The 14,137-nt window shown below is 41.6% G+C and overlaps 1 protein-coding gene across 1 annotated transcript in view; it reads left to right on the plus strand.

Moving 5' to 3' along the window:
• Positions 1 to 53: 53 nt before the first annotated feature.
• F8 (coagulation factor VIII) overlaps positions 54 to 14,137 on the plus strand; it is a 124,719-nt gene continuing 110,635 nt past the window's right edge. Inside the window, exons 1-2 of the mRNA XM_039222671.1 lie at positions 54 to 63; positions 2,352 to 2,508. Of these exons, the coding sequence (XP_039078602.1) occupies positions 2,363 to 2,508 (146 nt within the window). The 5' untranslated portion in view covers positions 54 to 63; positions 2,352 to 2,362. The remainder of the gene's footprint in view (positions 64 to 2,351; positions 2,509 to 14,137) is intronic.

Here is a 14,137-nt window from a genome sequence, read left to right on the forward strand (position 1 = left end):
TCCCGCAGGGAGGTGCCCCGCCGCAAGATTCCCGGGAAGCGCCCGCGGTCTGGCCCTTCCCTAGTAAGGCCTGTTTTCCCCATTACTTTATTAAACATAACGCTGCCTCGTGCTGTTAGTTCATGGAAGCGTCGAGCACATGCTTATCATCGCTTGCTCTGTGCCCGACTCCGTTCCAGTGTAGAAAGACATTTTAAAAAAATTGTTGCGATCTTACGGAGAAGCTCTTGGGAAGAAGAGCTTCCCTGCCTGCAGTGCCCGTGGAGCCCTTTAAGCATGTGTCCCCATCCCGCCCCAAGCTACTCCCCTCGCTCGCACCCTGTCCTAGCCTCGTTAGTGGCCATTTGCACGTACCGAAAATCGGTGCTAATTCTGAGCTCCTCTCTCGGCACCACAAATCCAGTTCAGCAGCAGCCCCCATCAATAGCGCTTCACAGCAAATCCAGCCATTTCTCACCCTCCACTGCTACCGTCTTAGCCCAAGTCACAGTCATTTCTGGCCCGCAGTTGACAGGTCCGGAAAGATGAGTCTGAAAGATAATTCTGATCACAGCCTCCCTCCATTCAGAACCCTAGCATGGCGCCCTATTGCCCTCAGCGCAGAAGCCAGCTCCCTTTGCCTAATTGTAATCTCGGTGACACTTTCAGTGACCATGCCCATTTAAAGTTGCAACCTGGTACACCCCTCTTTTCTCTTCCTCTGCTTACTTTCCTTCTGGGCAAGACACTTAGTTCACCTTCTAACGTACTCCTGTGGCATATGTATTGCTTCTATCAGTAGTTGATATTTTCAACGCTCTGTACCTGGTGCATGGAAGTATAGCGTAGGACTTTGCAGCGTGACTTATGGAGTTTGATTACATGGGTCGGAATGCTAGCACTTGCAAAATGTGTGACCTTGGCCAAGTTGCCTAACCTCTCTGTGCTTCAGTTTCATCACCTATAAAATGAAGACAATATCAGGCCACACTGAAATAACTTAGAAAAGTTCCTGGCGTCTAGTACACGCCAGCTATTATGTCTGCATCTTGGTGCCCAATAGAGAGAAGGTCTCAGCAAATGTTTACCAAAGGGGGTTCTTCTTTCCGGGCTGGACAACACCCCACCGGTTGCTCACAGGCACATTCGTACCTGTGCAGAACTGGACTTTCAGTGATAATATTTCTTCTAGCGATGCTGGGCAGGTTTCTTCCTGTCGTCTCCTATACGCTGAGGCCCTCCCGCCTGCCCCATGTAAACATTAACCTGAGCAGGGTCTCTGCTTGAGCTCAGCCCCACTACATTTTCATGTCAGGAGATGTATCCTATACCTCAATGCAAACAAACTTGAGAAGCAGCAGGTAACAACACTGCAAGATAAATAAATACATGAGTGCTGGCTGGTTATGACTGCTATCTACAACACTGAGGTGCTGGTGGGGGTACAGAACTCATACCGGAAATGTGGTGGGCCGTATTTAACCTCACTGAGAAGGCAAGATTTGAGCCAAAACTTGAAGAAAATATGGAAGTGGAACTGGGTGGAGATCTGGGGGAAAGGTGTTTTAAGTAGAGAAAATAGCAAGTGCTAAGATGTAGGTGCAAGAGTGTACTTTGTGTTTTAAGGAAGAGCAAGAAGGCCAGTAACCATAGTGATATGAGGCCACAAGAGGTCTCAAGGAAGCGGACATGCGGATCATGTTGCCAGCACAGAGCCCCACATGGGGCTTGAACTCATGACCCCTGAGACCATGACCTGAGCTGAAATCAAGAGTCGAACGCTTAACTGACTGAGCCGCCCAGGCGCCCCTGCTTTATAGTTTTAAAAAGTCACTTGGTGGCAGCTGTGTGAGGGGTAAGGGCAGAAACAGGGAGACTACTAGAAGACTGGTTACTCGTGTTTGTGCAAGCAGACTCCAGAATTTCCACCAACATCCAGACCTTCTCTTCTTGCACCTGCTGCTAAGGAAGAAGGCCGGAGTAGGCAGTAATAGGAATACAAATTAAAGCTCCTCTTCACCTTCACCTCTCTGTCCCTCTCTTCCTTTCCGCAAGGGTTCTTTCTACTACAGCAGCGTTCCTGTGTCCCTAGCGCTCTCAGAAATGAATGGGTTAAGATTTAGCTCAGCCTCCCTTTTCCTATTCCTTCTTCCTGTGGCTGCTTCCCACTGCCAAAAAGGAAGCGATCTTATCTGTTACTGCTTACTGCTAGTGCTGCTGTAACATCCAGCAGGTAAAGTTCCCTAAAATCCGCAGCAGAGATTGTGGGGCTTTCCTCTAAATCATAGAACATTTACCTTTTTGCCTCCTGGGAGCGGAAGGTATTTGAGAGAAGAATTAATCTTTCGTTGCTCCACTTGAACATTTTCTAGCAATACGAGCCATGGAAATGGAACTCTCCACCTGCTTCTTTCTGTGCCTTCTGCCATTCAGCTTCAGCACCACCAGAAAATACTACCTGGGCGCAGTGGAACTGTCCTGGGACTACATGCAAAGTGAACTGCTCAGTGAGCTGCACGTGCACAGAAGGTAATGGCGTGTTCTACAGGGTCCGGTCGGGATTGGGAGGACGTGGGTGGTCAGAGGAAAGCGCAGGCACCCGTCTAGGACAGCTGTCATGCTGTGTCATAGGTGATGTGAAACATGCTGAGCGCCAGTCCTTTTCCCAGATCTGAACTACTCGCTGATATGTTGTTCTGTTTTGCCCGTTGTGTCTCTTTGTCACATGCTGCCACTTTGGAAACCAGACCGCAGACTGGAGGGGGAGCAAAGAGGCAAGGAGCCCCAGAGAGAACACAACTTCCCCCAGCCAACCCCCAAGCCTCCATCCAGAGGCCCAGAGCCATGAGATCCTGTCAGTCTGTGCTTCTGTGTGGGGGTGCTGTGGTTTTGATCTCTTGGCCCAGGTTTCGTTTAAGGATTAGCCATGAGTTCAGAAGCTTTTCAGCTTTTTGGGTTGCAGTGCATTTGGGGAGACGAGTATGAAATAATTTTTTCAACAGCATCTGTGATCATTGATTTATTCAGATTTCTCTGCCTCGTCTTCAGTCAAATTTGGTTGGTTGTATATATTTTCCTAGAAAACAATCTGTCATCCCTAAATTTGTAATGTATTGGTGTCGAGTCACATAACAGTCTTGTGATGTTTTCAACTGCTCTGTGTCTGTCATTCTGTCTCCTTTTTCATTCTTATACTGTGTACGTGCTCTTTCCCTCTCGTAAAAATAGTATTTCCGGAAAGTTTCTCAGTTGTACGGATCTTGTCAGGAAACATCTTTTGCTTCTATCAATTTCTGCTTTTACTTTCATGAATTCATTCCTTCTTCCTAATTTCCTCTGGTTCATTTTGCTGAGCTATTTATTACTTATTGAGTTGAGTGCTGAAATCACTTATTTTAAATTTTGTTTTGTTTTCTTTAAATGTGTATTATAAAGATTTAACCCCAATACGTCTATAATGGCACTGTAAATTTTTTTTTTTTTACAAATAGTTTATTGTCAAATTAGCTTCCACATAACACCCAGTGCTCATCCCCACGAGTGCCCTCCTCCATGCCCATGCCCCCTCCCCCCCCCACCCATCAGTCCTCAGTTTTTGTCAGCATTCAAGAGTCTCTCATGGTTTGGCACTGTAAATATTAAATGTGATCATGTCACATGTACTTTATAGTCTTTTTTGTCCTTTCTGTTTGGCTCCCCACCCTCCTTCTACATTAGCCCCGTTGCCTGTTCCCAACCAGATAACCCTAAGGTGATAATATATACTCGTGCACACACACATACACGTATATATGCAAATAAAGGTTTTCTTGGTCAGTGTTTATTTTATAAGAATTGGGTATTACACACACTTCACTCTCTCATTAACACCCAGTACAATTCTATCTAAGTAAATTGGCAGAGCTTCAGTTCATGCTTTTTAGTGACCACATAAGTTCCATATTATTTCCATTTTTTGGTCATTAGGTCCTGTGTCATTACACACTGGTGCTTTTACTCTTCTGGGACTCATTGTCGAGAGGAATATATTACTGGAATGAGGGAATATTTTCTATTTGGTTTTAACTTCCAGAAAGGCCAGAACTCTTCATACATTTCTACTATGAAGTGCCCTTCTCCCAGCTTTCATGTCAATAAGTTTTATGTTGTTTTTTAATTTTTTGCCAATCTCGGTATAGTAATACTACATCATGACTTTAATTGCACTCCTTTTCTTTATTAGGTTGTATGTCTTTTCAAGTGCCTGTTGGCTCACGCACTTATATTTTGAGATTCGACTATTCTATGTTTTGCCCATTTTTCTTCTTGCTCTTTTATTTTTTTTAATTATGAAAGCCCTTTTATTATCACAAGTATTAACCCTTTGTTCTAGTGCATTAAGATACTAGTGTACAGAGTGATTTCCGCCGAGACCTATTGTCTACTGACTTTGTTTATGACTTTTAACAAAACTTTTAAAAATTTATAGTCAAATGTATCTACCTTTTTTTCATATCTTCAGAGTGCCCAGTGTTGGTTAAAAATGGTTTCTGTACATCAAGGTTGTATCCGTATTCTCCTGGACTTTCTTGCAAGACTTTTATTGTTTTGCTTTTTATATCCATGGCGTCGTTTTACGTGATATTTATATTTCTATGTGATATAGAGGCAAGATCTGTCTAGTTTTCTTTCCATCCAAATCAGTAGCCTATTGCAGAGGCACAATTTATCAAATAATAAAATGCCTATTTCTGGATGCATTGAACTAACTTTGATCTTGTTATGCCAATACCATACCAATTTGTTTACAATGGAAGACTAAAATGCCAAATCTTCTAATAGCTGGTAAATGGATTCCATCCTCGCTTTTTTTTTTTTTTTACCTTTCCTAGCATTTCTTATGCATTTTATTCCTCCATATAAAAAATGTTAAACATTTTTCCAGTTAAAAAGAGCCAAGTCCTGTTGTGATTTTAATTAAAATGTTATTAAACTTCTACATTAATTTTGCTAATGTAATAAATAGAAGCAATTTGTTATTACAGTTATCTCTGTGCATTTGGTAAGTGTGTTGCTATTGTTAATAAAATGTTTTTTCCTAGATCTACTTCTTGATGTTTAGTACCAGAATAGAGAAAAGCGGTTTCATTTTTTTTCCCTTTTCCCAAATGTCAGAGTTCTTGGTCAGACTTGAAAACACTTTAAAACAAGTCCTTGGCAACCTCCAAATTATTCTTGGTGACCCTGATATCCCTTTGGTTATAATCCTGGACCAGAAGGGCATATAAAAAGTCACCTTTCTATCTGATTGTTTATATTCACCTTGAATCTAGCTACCTTAGAGAATTCTCTTATTACTTCTAGTAATTTTACGCTAGAGTATTGAATCTTATCTAAAATGAGCAAAATGAGACAGATTATAGCTCTATTCCAATGTTTATAGCCAATTCTTTTTTTAATCTTCTTTAATTTATTAGAAAATACAAGAAAATGTTAAATATTAGTAATGAAAGCACTACTCCATGATTTTACATGAAATAGTCTTAACGGTTTGCTGTTCGGAGTAAATTTGCCGTTTGTTTTGGATAAATGGTCTCTGTTACTTCTAATTCCAGTTTGCCATAAAATTTGTATTAGAAATGACATCAGCATCTGGGGCGCCTGGGTGGCTTAGTCGGTTAAGCGTCCGACTTTCGCTTAGGTCACGATCTCGCGGTTCGTGGGTTCGAGCCCCGCGTCGGGCTCTGTGCTGACTGCCAGCTCGGAGCCTGGAGCCTGCTTCATGTCTGTGACTCCCTCTCTCGCTGACCCTCCCCTGCTCACGCTGTCTCTCTCTCTCCTAGAAATAAATAAAAACATTAAAAAAAATTAGAAATGACGTCAGCATCTAGCATCGTCTAAATTTTATTTTTTAATACATTGAGCTAATATTTTTCTACATAGTGTGTGCCTTTACAACACCGTTTGATAGCTCAGCTGATGGCGGGGGGGGGGGGGGGGGGGGTTGGGCTGCAGAGGTCGCCCCCTGGATGCCTTTGTTCTGCGATGCTGATGTGTAGTTTCACTGTTCACTATTCTTAGGTTTTGTTGTTAAAATTGTATTAGCTTTATCAGATGAATTGCTGAGTGCTCCATCTTTTTCTTTTACCAATAATACCAAAATTATAATTAGAATGATCTCTTGTTTAAAAGTTTGATAAGACTCATTTATGAACCGATTTGGTCCAAGTGACATTTGCAATATCTTTACACCTCTTCAGGCTTTACTGTGATAATTAGTCAAATCAAGTTGCAACTTTTTTTGTAGTCAGATTTAATAATATTATATCTGGGGCTCCTGGGTAGCTCAGTCGGCTAAGCGCCTGACTCGAGCCCCACGTCAGGCTCTGTGCTGACAGCTCAGAGCCTGGAGTGTGCTTCCGGTTCTGAGTCTCCCTGTCTCTCTGCCCCTCACCCACTTGTGCTCTGTCTCTCTAAAATAAATAAGTGTAAAAAAAGTTTTTAAATAATTTTGTATCTCTCTACCTAATCACTTCCTTTATCTTTTCAATTCTGTTGCCACTGTATTGCATAGAACATTCTCTCAGGATTCTTTTACTTCACCTTATCTATAGTTATGGGCCCTCTCTTTTCCTTAAATTCCTAGATCTCTGCTGTTTATCTTTTCTCCATAAGCAGGTTTGCAAGGGATTTGTCTATTTTGTGGTTGGTGATGGTCTTTTCAAAGAAGAGCTTCTAAGTTTCTTTGCTCTTCCCAATTATTTTTGAATATTTGAGTGATTTTTAGGTTTTATCTTTATGAACGATCTCTTAGTTTCTTTTGGCTTATGGTGCTGTATCTCTTCTAATATCTCAGGGAAAATAATATTATTTTTTGTCCTTTGTTTTTAATAGTGAAGCCATTTAAAGCTATATGTTTTTCTCTGAAAACAAGTTTCCCAGGGCGCCTGGATGGCTCAGTTGGTTAAGCATCCGACTTTGGCTCAGGTTGGGATCTCACAGTTTGTGGGTTCAAGCCCCGCATCGGGCTCTGTGCTGACAACTAACTCAGAGCCTGGAACCTGTTTCGGATTCTGTGTCTCCCTCTCTCTCTGACCCTCCCTTGCTCATGCTCTCTCTCTCTCTCTCTCTCTCTCTCAAAAATAAATAAAATATAAAAAAGTTTTAAAAAAGTTTTCCATATCCCACAGGTTGTATACAAAGTTTTCATTGTTTTAGTAGCTTGCGGTCTCTTCCTTGGTTTCATTTAGGAGCACGGTTTTTTTCTTTTTCTTTTTTCAAAGTTTCTATTTAAATTCCAGTTAGTTAACATACGGTGTAATATTAGTTTCAGGTGTACCATATAGTGATTCAACACTTCCATACAACATCCAGTGCTCATCACCCGTGCCCTCCTTAGTACCCGTCACCTGTTTCACCCCCTACCTCCCCTCTGCTACCCATCCGTCTCTTCTCTATAATTAAGTCTCATTTGTCTTTTTCCCTTTGCTCATTCGTTTTGTTTCTTAAGTTCCACATATGAGCGAAATTGTATGGTATTTGTCTTTCTCTGGCTGACTGACTTTGCTTTGCATTATACTCTCTATCTGGCTCCATCCACGCCATTGCACGTGGCGGGATGTCATTCCTTTTTATGGCCCACTGTGTATTTCCTTTATGAAAGATTTCATTCGTGGCAAGATTTCATTCTTTTATAATATTCCACTGTGTGTACACACCACCTTCTCTCTAACCCGTCCTCAGTCAACGGACACTCGGGCTCTTCCCATAGTTTGGCTATTGTTCGTAATGTTGCTATGAATACTGGGGGGGGTGTACCCCTTTGAATTAGTAGGCCCCCTTTCTCCACATCCTCGCCAACACCTGTTGTTGCCTGAGTTGTTAATGTTCGCCATTCTGGCAGGTGTGAGGGGAGAGCCCACTGTAGTTTTGATGATGACAGATGCTGCACATCTTTCGTGTGTCTGTTGGCCACCTGGATGTCTTCTTTGGAAAAATGTCTATTCGTGTCCTCTGCCCATTTTTTAAATGGATGATTCATTTTTTTGGGTGTTGAGTTTGTTAAATTCCTTATATATTTTGGACACTAACCCTTTATCAGATATGTCATGTGCAAATACCTTCTTCCGTTCCGTAGATTGGCTTTTAGCTTTGTTGATTGTTTCCTTAATTATACGGAAGCTTTTTATTTTGACATCGTCCCAGTAGTTTATTTTGGCTTTATTTCCCTTGCCTCCAGAGAGGTACCTAGTAAGAAGTTGCCATGGCTGATGTCAAAGAGGTTACTCCCTGTTTTCTCTAGGATTGTGATGGTTTCCTGTCTCACCTTGAGATCTTCCATCCATTTTGAATTTATTTTTGTGTGTGGTGTAAGAAAGTGGTCCAGGTCCATTCTTGTGCGTGGTGTTGTCCACTTTTTGCAACACCATTCGTTAAAGAGACTGTCTTTTTTCCCATTGTATATTCTTTCCCGCTTTGTCCAAGATTAATTAACTGTATAGTTGTGGGTTCATTTCTGGGTTTTCTATTCTGTTGCATTTAGCTATGTGTTTGTTTTTGTGTGAGTACCATACTGTTTTGATCACTAGAGCTTTGTGATGTCACTTGAAGTCCAGAATCATGATGCCTCCAGCTCTGTTCTTCTTTTTCGAGGTTGCTTTGTCTATTCGGGATCTTATGTGATTCCATGCAAATTTTAGGTTAGTTCTAGCTCTGTGGAAAGTGCTATTGGTATTTTTTAATGTGGGTTTTTGTTTTTGTTTTTGTTTTTGTTTTTGTTTTGAGAGAGAGAAAGAAAACAAGTGGGGGAGGAGCAGAGAGGGGGGAACGGAGAATCTAAGCAGGCTCTGTGATGTCAGCAAAAAGCTCAATGTGGGGCTTAAACTCACAAACCACGAGATCATGACCAGAGCACAAGTTGGGTGCTCAGCTGACTGAGCCACCCAGGGGTCCTTGCTACTGGCATTTTAATAGAGATGGCATTAAATGTGTAGACTGCTTTGGGTAGTATAGACATTTTAACAATATGTGGTCTTCCAATCCACGAGCAAGAATGTCTTTCCATTTCTTTGTGATGTCTTCAATTTTGTTCATCAGTGTTTTGTGGTATTCAGAGTACAAGCCTTTCAGCTCTTTAATTAGGTTTATTCCTAGGTATCTTATTATTTTTGATGAAATTGTAAATGGGATTGATTCCTTAATTCCTCTTTCTGCTGCTTCATTATTGGTGTATAAAAATGCAACACGTTTCTTTATGTTGATTCTGTGCCCTGTGATTCTATTGTATGTCACTTCTAGCCGTTATCTGGTAGGGTCTTTCAAAGTTTTCTATATAGAGCACCATGTCATTTGCAAATAGCGAAAGTTTGACTTCTTCCTTGCTTTGGAAGAAGGTTTGGATGCCTTTTATTTCTTTGTGCTGTCTGATTGCTGAGGCCAGGACTTCAGTACTATGTTGAATAACAATGGTGAGAGTAGAAATCTCTGTCTTGTTCCTGACCACAGAGGAAAAGCTCTCAGGTTTTCCCCACTAAGGATAACATTAGTGGTGGGTTTTTCATATATGACCTTTATTATGTTGAGGTATGTTCCCTCTAAACCTCCTTCATTGAAGATTTTCGTCATGAATGGATGTTATACTTTGTCAAGTGCTTTTTCTGTATCTATTGAGAGGATCATATATATGGTTCTTATCCTTTCTTTTATTAATGTGATGTATCACGTTGATTTGCAAATATTGAACCACTCTTGCCACCCAGGAATAATTTCCACTTGATTTTTGTAAATGATTCTTTTAATGTATTGCTGGATTTGGTTCGCTAGTATTTTATTGAGATTTTTTGCATCCATGTTCGTCAGTAATATTGGCTTGTCATTCTCTTTTTCAGTGGAGGTTTTATCTGGTTTGGGGATCGGGGCAATGCAGGCCTCATAGGATGAATTTAGAAGTTTTCTTTCCTTTTCTATTTTTGGAATAATTAGAGAAGAGGTATTAACTCTTCTTTAAATGTTTGGTAGAATTCGCCTGTGAAGCCATCTGGCCCTAGACTTTTGTTTGTTGGGAGCTCTTTGATCACTGATTCCATTTCTTTGCTGGTTATTGTCTGTTCAAGTTTTTTATTTCTTCCTCTTTCTGTCTTGGTAGGTTATAGGTTTTTAGGAATTTGTCCATTTCTTCCAGGTTGTGCAATTTGTTGGCATATAGTTTTCCATAATGTTCTCTTATAATTATATCTCTGTGGTGATGGTTGTCATTTCTCCTCTCTCCTTTGTGATTTTATTTACTTGGGTCCCTTTTTTATCTTTTTGATAAGTCTGGCTAAAGGTTTATCAAGTTTATTAATTTTTTGAAAGAACCAACTTCATTTAGGAGCATGATTTTTTTTTTTATTTTTCTTTCAGTGTTTTTATTTATTTCTAGGAGAGAGAGACAGCGCGAGCAGGGGAGGGTCAGAGAGAGAGGGAGTCACAGACTGAAACAGGCTCCAGGCTCTGAGCTGGCAGTCAGCACAGAGCCTGACGTGGGGCCCGAACCCACGAACCGCGAGATCATGACCTAAGCAAAAGTCGGACGCTTAACTGACTAAGCCACCCAGGCGCCCCTTAGGAGCATGACTTTTAATCACAGTTTTTATCTGCTTGTGAAGTTACTTTTTAGTATTTGGATCAACTTTGAGTATCATAATAGTTTCTTATTGCTGTATAACAAAGTACCTCCCAGTTCACAGCTTGCAACAACACCCATTTATTACCTCATAGTTTTAGTTAGGCAGAAGCCAGGAGGCCTCTACTGGGCACTTTGCTCCGAGCACAAGACCAAAACAGTTTTTCATTAATTAATTTTTTAAAAATTATATCCAAGTTAGTTAGTATAGAGTGCAACAGTGACTTCGGGAGTAGATTCCTTAACGCCCCTCACCCATTTAGCCCACCCCCCACCACCCCCCCTCCAGCAACCCTTTGTTTGTTCTCCCTATTTAAGAGTCTCTTATGTTTCATCCCCCTCCCTGTTTTTATATTACTTTTGCTTCCCTTCCCTTATGTTCATCTGTTTTATCTCTTAAAGTCCTCATATGGGGCGCCTGGGTGGCTTAGTCGGTTAAGCGTCCGACTTTCGCTTAGGTCATGATCTCGCGGTTCGTGGGTTCGAGCCCCGCGTCGGGCTCTGTGCTGACCGCCAGCTCAGAGCCTGGAGCCTGTTTCGGTCTGTGACTCCCTCTCTCTCTGACCCTCCCCTGCTCGTGCTGTCTCTCTCTCTCTCTCCTAGAAATAAATAAAACATTAAAAAAAAAAAGTCCTCATATGAGTGAAGTCGTGTGATACTTGTCTTTCTCTGACTCATTTCACTTAGCATGACACCCTCTAGCTCCATCCACATAGTTGCAAATGGCAGGATTTCATTCTTTTTGATTGCCGAATACTACTCCATTGTGTATATATACTACATCTTTCACAAAACCAAAATTACGTTGTGGATAAAGCCGCCCTTGTTACTGGAGGAGAATCCACTTCCAGACTCATTTGGAATTCAGTTCCTTCTCTGAAGTTCCATGTAGGGCCCTCCATTTTTAAGCTAGCAAGAGTACATCAAGTCTCTTTCATGCTTTACATCTGTCTGACTTGCACTTCCACCACGTCTCTCTGACCTTTTCTGCCTTCCTATTCCACATTTAAGAGTTTTCATGATTACATTGGACCCACCCAGGTATTTCAAGATCATCTCCCTCTCTCGGGATCAGCTGATTAGCAACCTCAACTCCATCTGCAGTGTTTTTTGCCGTGTAACATATTCACGGGCATAACACCAAAAAGCAAAGGTTAAGGGAAGCAAAATTTTGGCTACCACAGGTATAATTTACATACAATAAAACACAGATTTTATTTTTTTAATTTTTTTAAATATTTTTATTTATTTCTAGGAGAGAGAGAGACAGCGTGAGCAGGGGAGGGTCAGAGAGAGAGGGAGATACAGACTCTGAAACAGGCTCCAGGCTCCGAGCTGGCAGTCAGCACAGGGCCCGACGCGGGGCTCGAACCCACGAACCGCGAGATCATGACCTAAGCGAAAGTCGGACGCTTAACCGACTAAGCCACCCAGGCGCCCCTGAAACACACAGATTTTAAATGTGCCGGTTGATAAGTTTTGAGAAATGCATACAACTTACATAATCACCACCTTAATCAACATATAGAACATTTATATCAATCCTTCTGCAACTTTTTAGTGGGTCTCCCCACCCTGATCTGGCCCTTGCCCACAAGCTGCTTTCTGGATTCCTTTTTGACTTTTTAATGCTTTTGTATCATTAGAATTGTATACTGTGCACTCTTCAGTGTCTGGCTTTTTATCTTTACAATCATGATTCGGATATTCATCCAGATTGTTGGATGAAGTAGTTTTAGTCTTTGTATTGCTGCTTACGGCTCTGTTGTTACGGGACTATATCATGATTTATATATCCGTTCACTGCCACATGGACCTTTGGATTGTTTCCAGTTTGGGGGCTAATAAATCAACCTGCTATGAGCATTCCTGTACAAGCTTTTGTGTGGACATCTGTTCTCGTTTATCTTGATTAAGTGTCCAGGAATGAAACTGCTGGATCATACGATAAATGCATGTTTAAAGATAAGAAACCGCCAATAGATTTTGTAGGACTGTTGTGCCATTTTCTGCTCCCGCCAACAACCCGGAAGTGCCAGCTGCAACACGTCCTGGATGACAGTTGGTGTTGCATTTCCCTGACGACTAAAGATTGTGAGCATCTTTGCATGTGTGATGGGCTGTTCCTATATATATTTTTTTAATATTTTTATTTATTTCTAGGAGAGAGAGAGAGACAGTGTGAGCAGGGGAGGGTCAGAGAGAGAGGGAGTGACAGACTCTGAAACAGGCTCCAGGCTCCGAGCTGGCAGTCAGCACAGGGCCCGACGCGGGGCTCGAACCCACGAACCGCGAGATCATGACCTAAGCGAAAGTCGGACGCTTAAGCGACTAAGCCCCCCAGGCGCCCCTCCTATATTTTCTTTGATGAAATGTCTGTTCAGATATTTGGCCTATTTTATTTTATTTTTTTATTTTATTTTAGAGAGAGAAAAAGAGAGTGTGTGAGCAAGGGAGAGGGGCAGAGAATGGGAGAGAGAATCTCGGTCAGGCTCTATGTTCAGCACACATCCTGATGCGGGGCTTGATGTTACAACCATGAGATCGTGACCTGAGCTGAAATCAGGAGTCAGACACTTAACCGACTGAGCCATCCTGGTGCCCCTGGCCTATTTGAAAATTGGGTTGTTTGTCTTGTTATTTTTGAGTTTTAAGGATTCTGTATATATTCTGGATACATTTTCAGGTGTACCTGTTTTGGATATTTTCTCCCAGCACAAAGGTTTTCATTTTGATGAAGTCCAATTCATCTATTTTCCCCCCTTTGGTTGTTTGTGCTTTTGATGTCATATCTAAGAAACTATTGCCAAATGGAAGGTCATACAGAATTATACCTATTTTTGCTCCCAAGAGTTTTATAATATTAGCTCTTACATTTAGGCCTTTAATACACTGAGTTAATTTTTGTGTGTGGTGTGAGGAATGGATTCAAGTACCTTGTATAGTTCAAATAGCTTGCAGTTGTGAAGTGTTAATGACCATAAAGTAGAGGCCCAGATGGTCAGTAGCCTGATAACTAACTGAACAATTAGCCACTTATTTATGAATGTTGGTTTTGTTAAAAACTATTAAGAAATTTGGGGTGCCTGGGTGGCTCAGTCAGTTAAGCATCCGACTTTGGCTCAGGTAATAATTTCACAGTTCATGGGTTCGAGCCCTGTGTTGGGCTGTGTGCTGACAGCTAGCTCAGACCCTGGAACCTGCTTCGGATTCTTTGTCTTCTTCTCTCTCTGACCTTCCCCTGCTCACGCTGCCTCCCGCTCTCTCTCAGAAATAAATAAAACATTAAAAATTTATTAAGAAATTTGTACTTAATACATTGTATTTTGTTTTTTAAATATTTATTTATTTTGAGGGAGTGCAAGTGTGGGGAGGGGCAGAGAGAGACCATCCCAAGCAGGCTCTATGTTGTCAGCGCAGAGCCTGATATGGGGCTTGAACGCACAAACCACGAGATCATGACCTAAGCTGAGATCAAGAGCCAGAGGTTTAAGTAGCTGAGCCACCCAAGTGCCC

This window comes from Hyaena hyaena, unplaced genomic scaffold, assembly GCF_003009895.1.
Source record: "Hyaena hyaena isolate Hyena2069 unplaced genomic scaffold, ASM300989v1 scaffold_1178, whole genome shotgun sequence".
Lineage (NCBI taxonomy): Eukaryota > Metazoa > Chordata > Mammalia > Carnivora > Hyaenidae > Hyaena > Hyaena hyaena.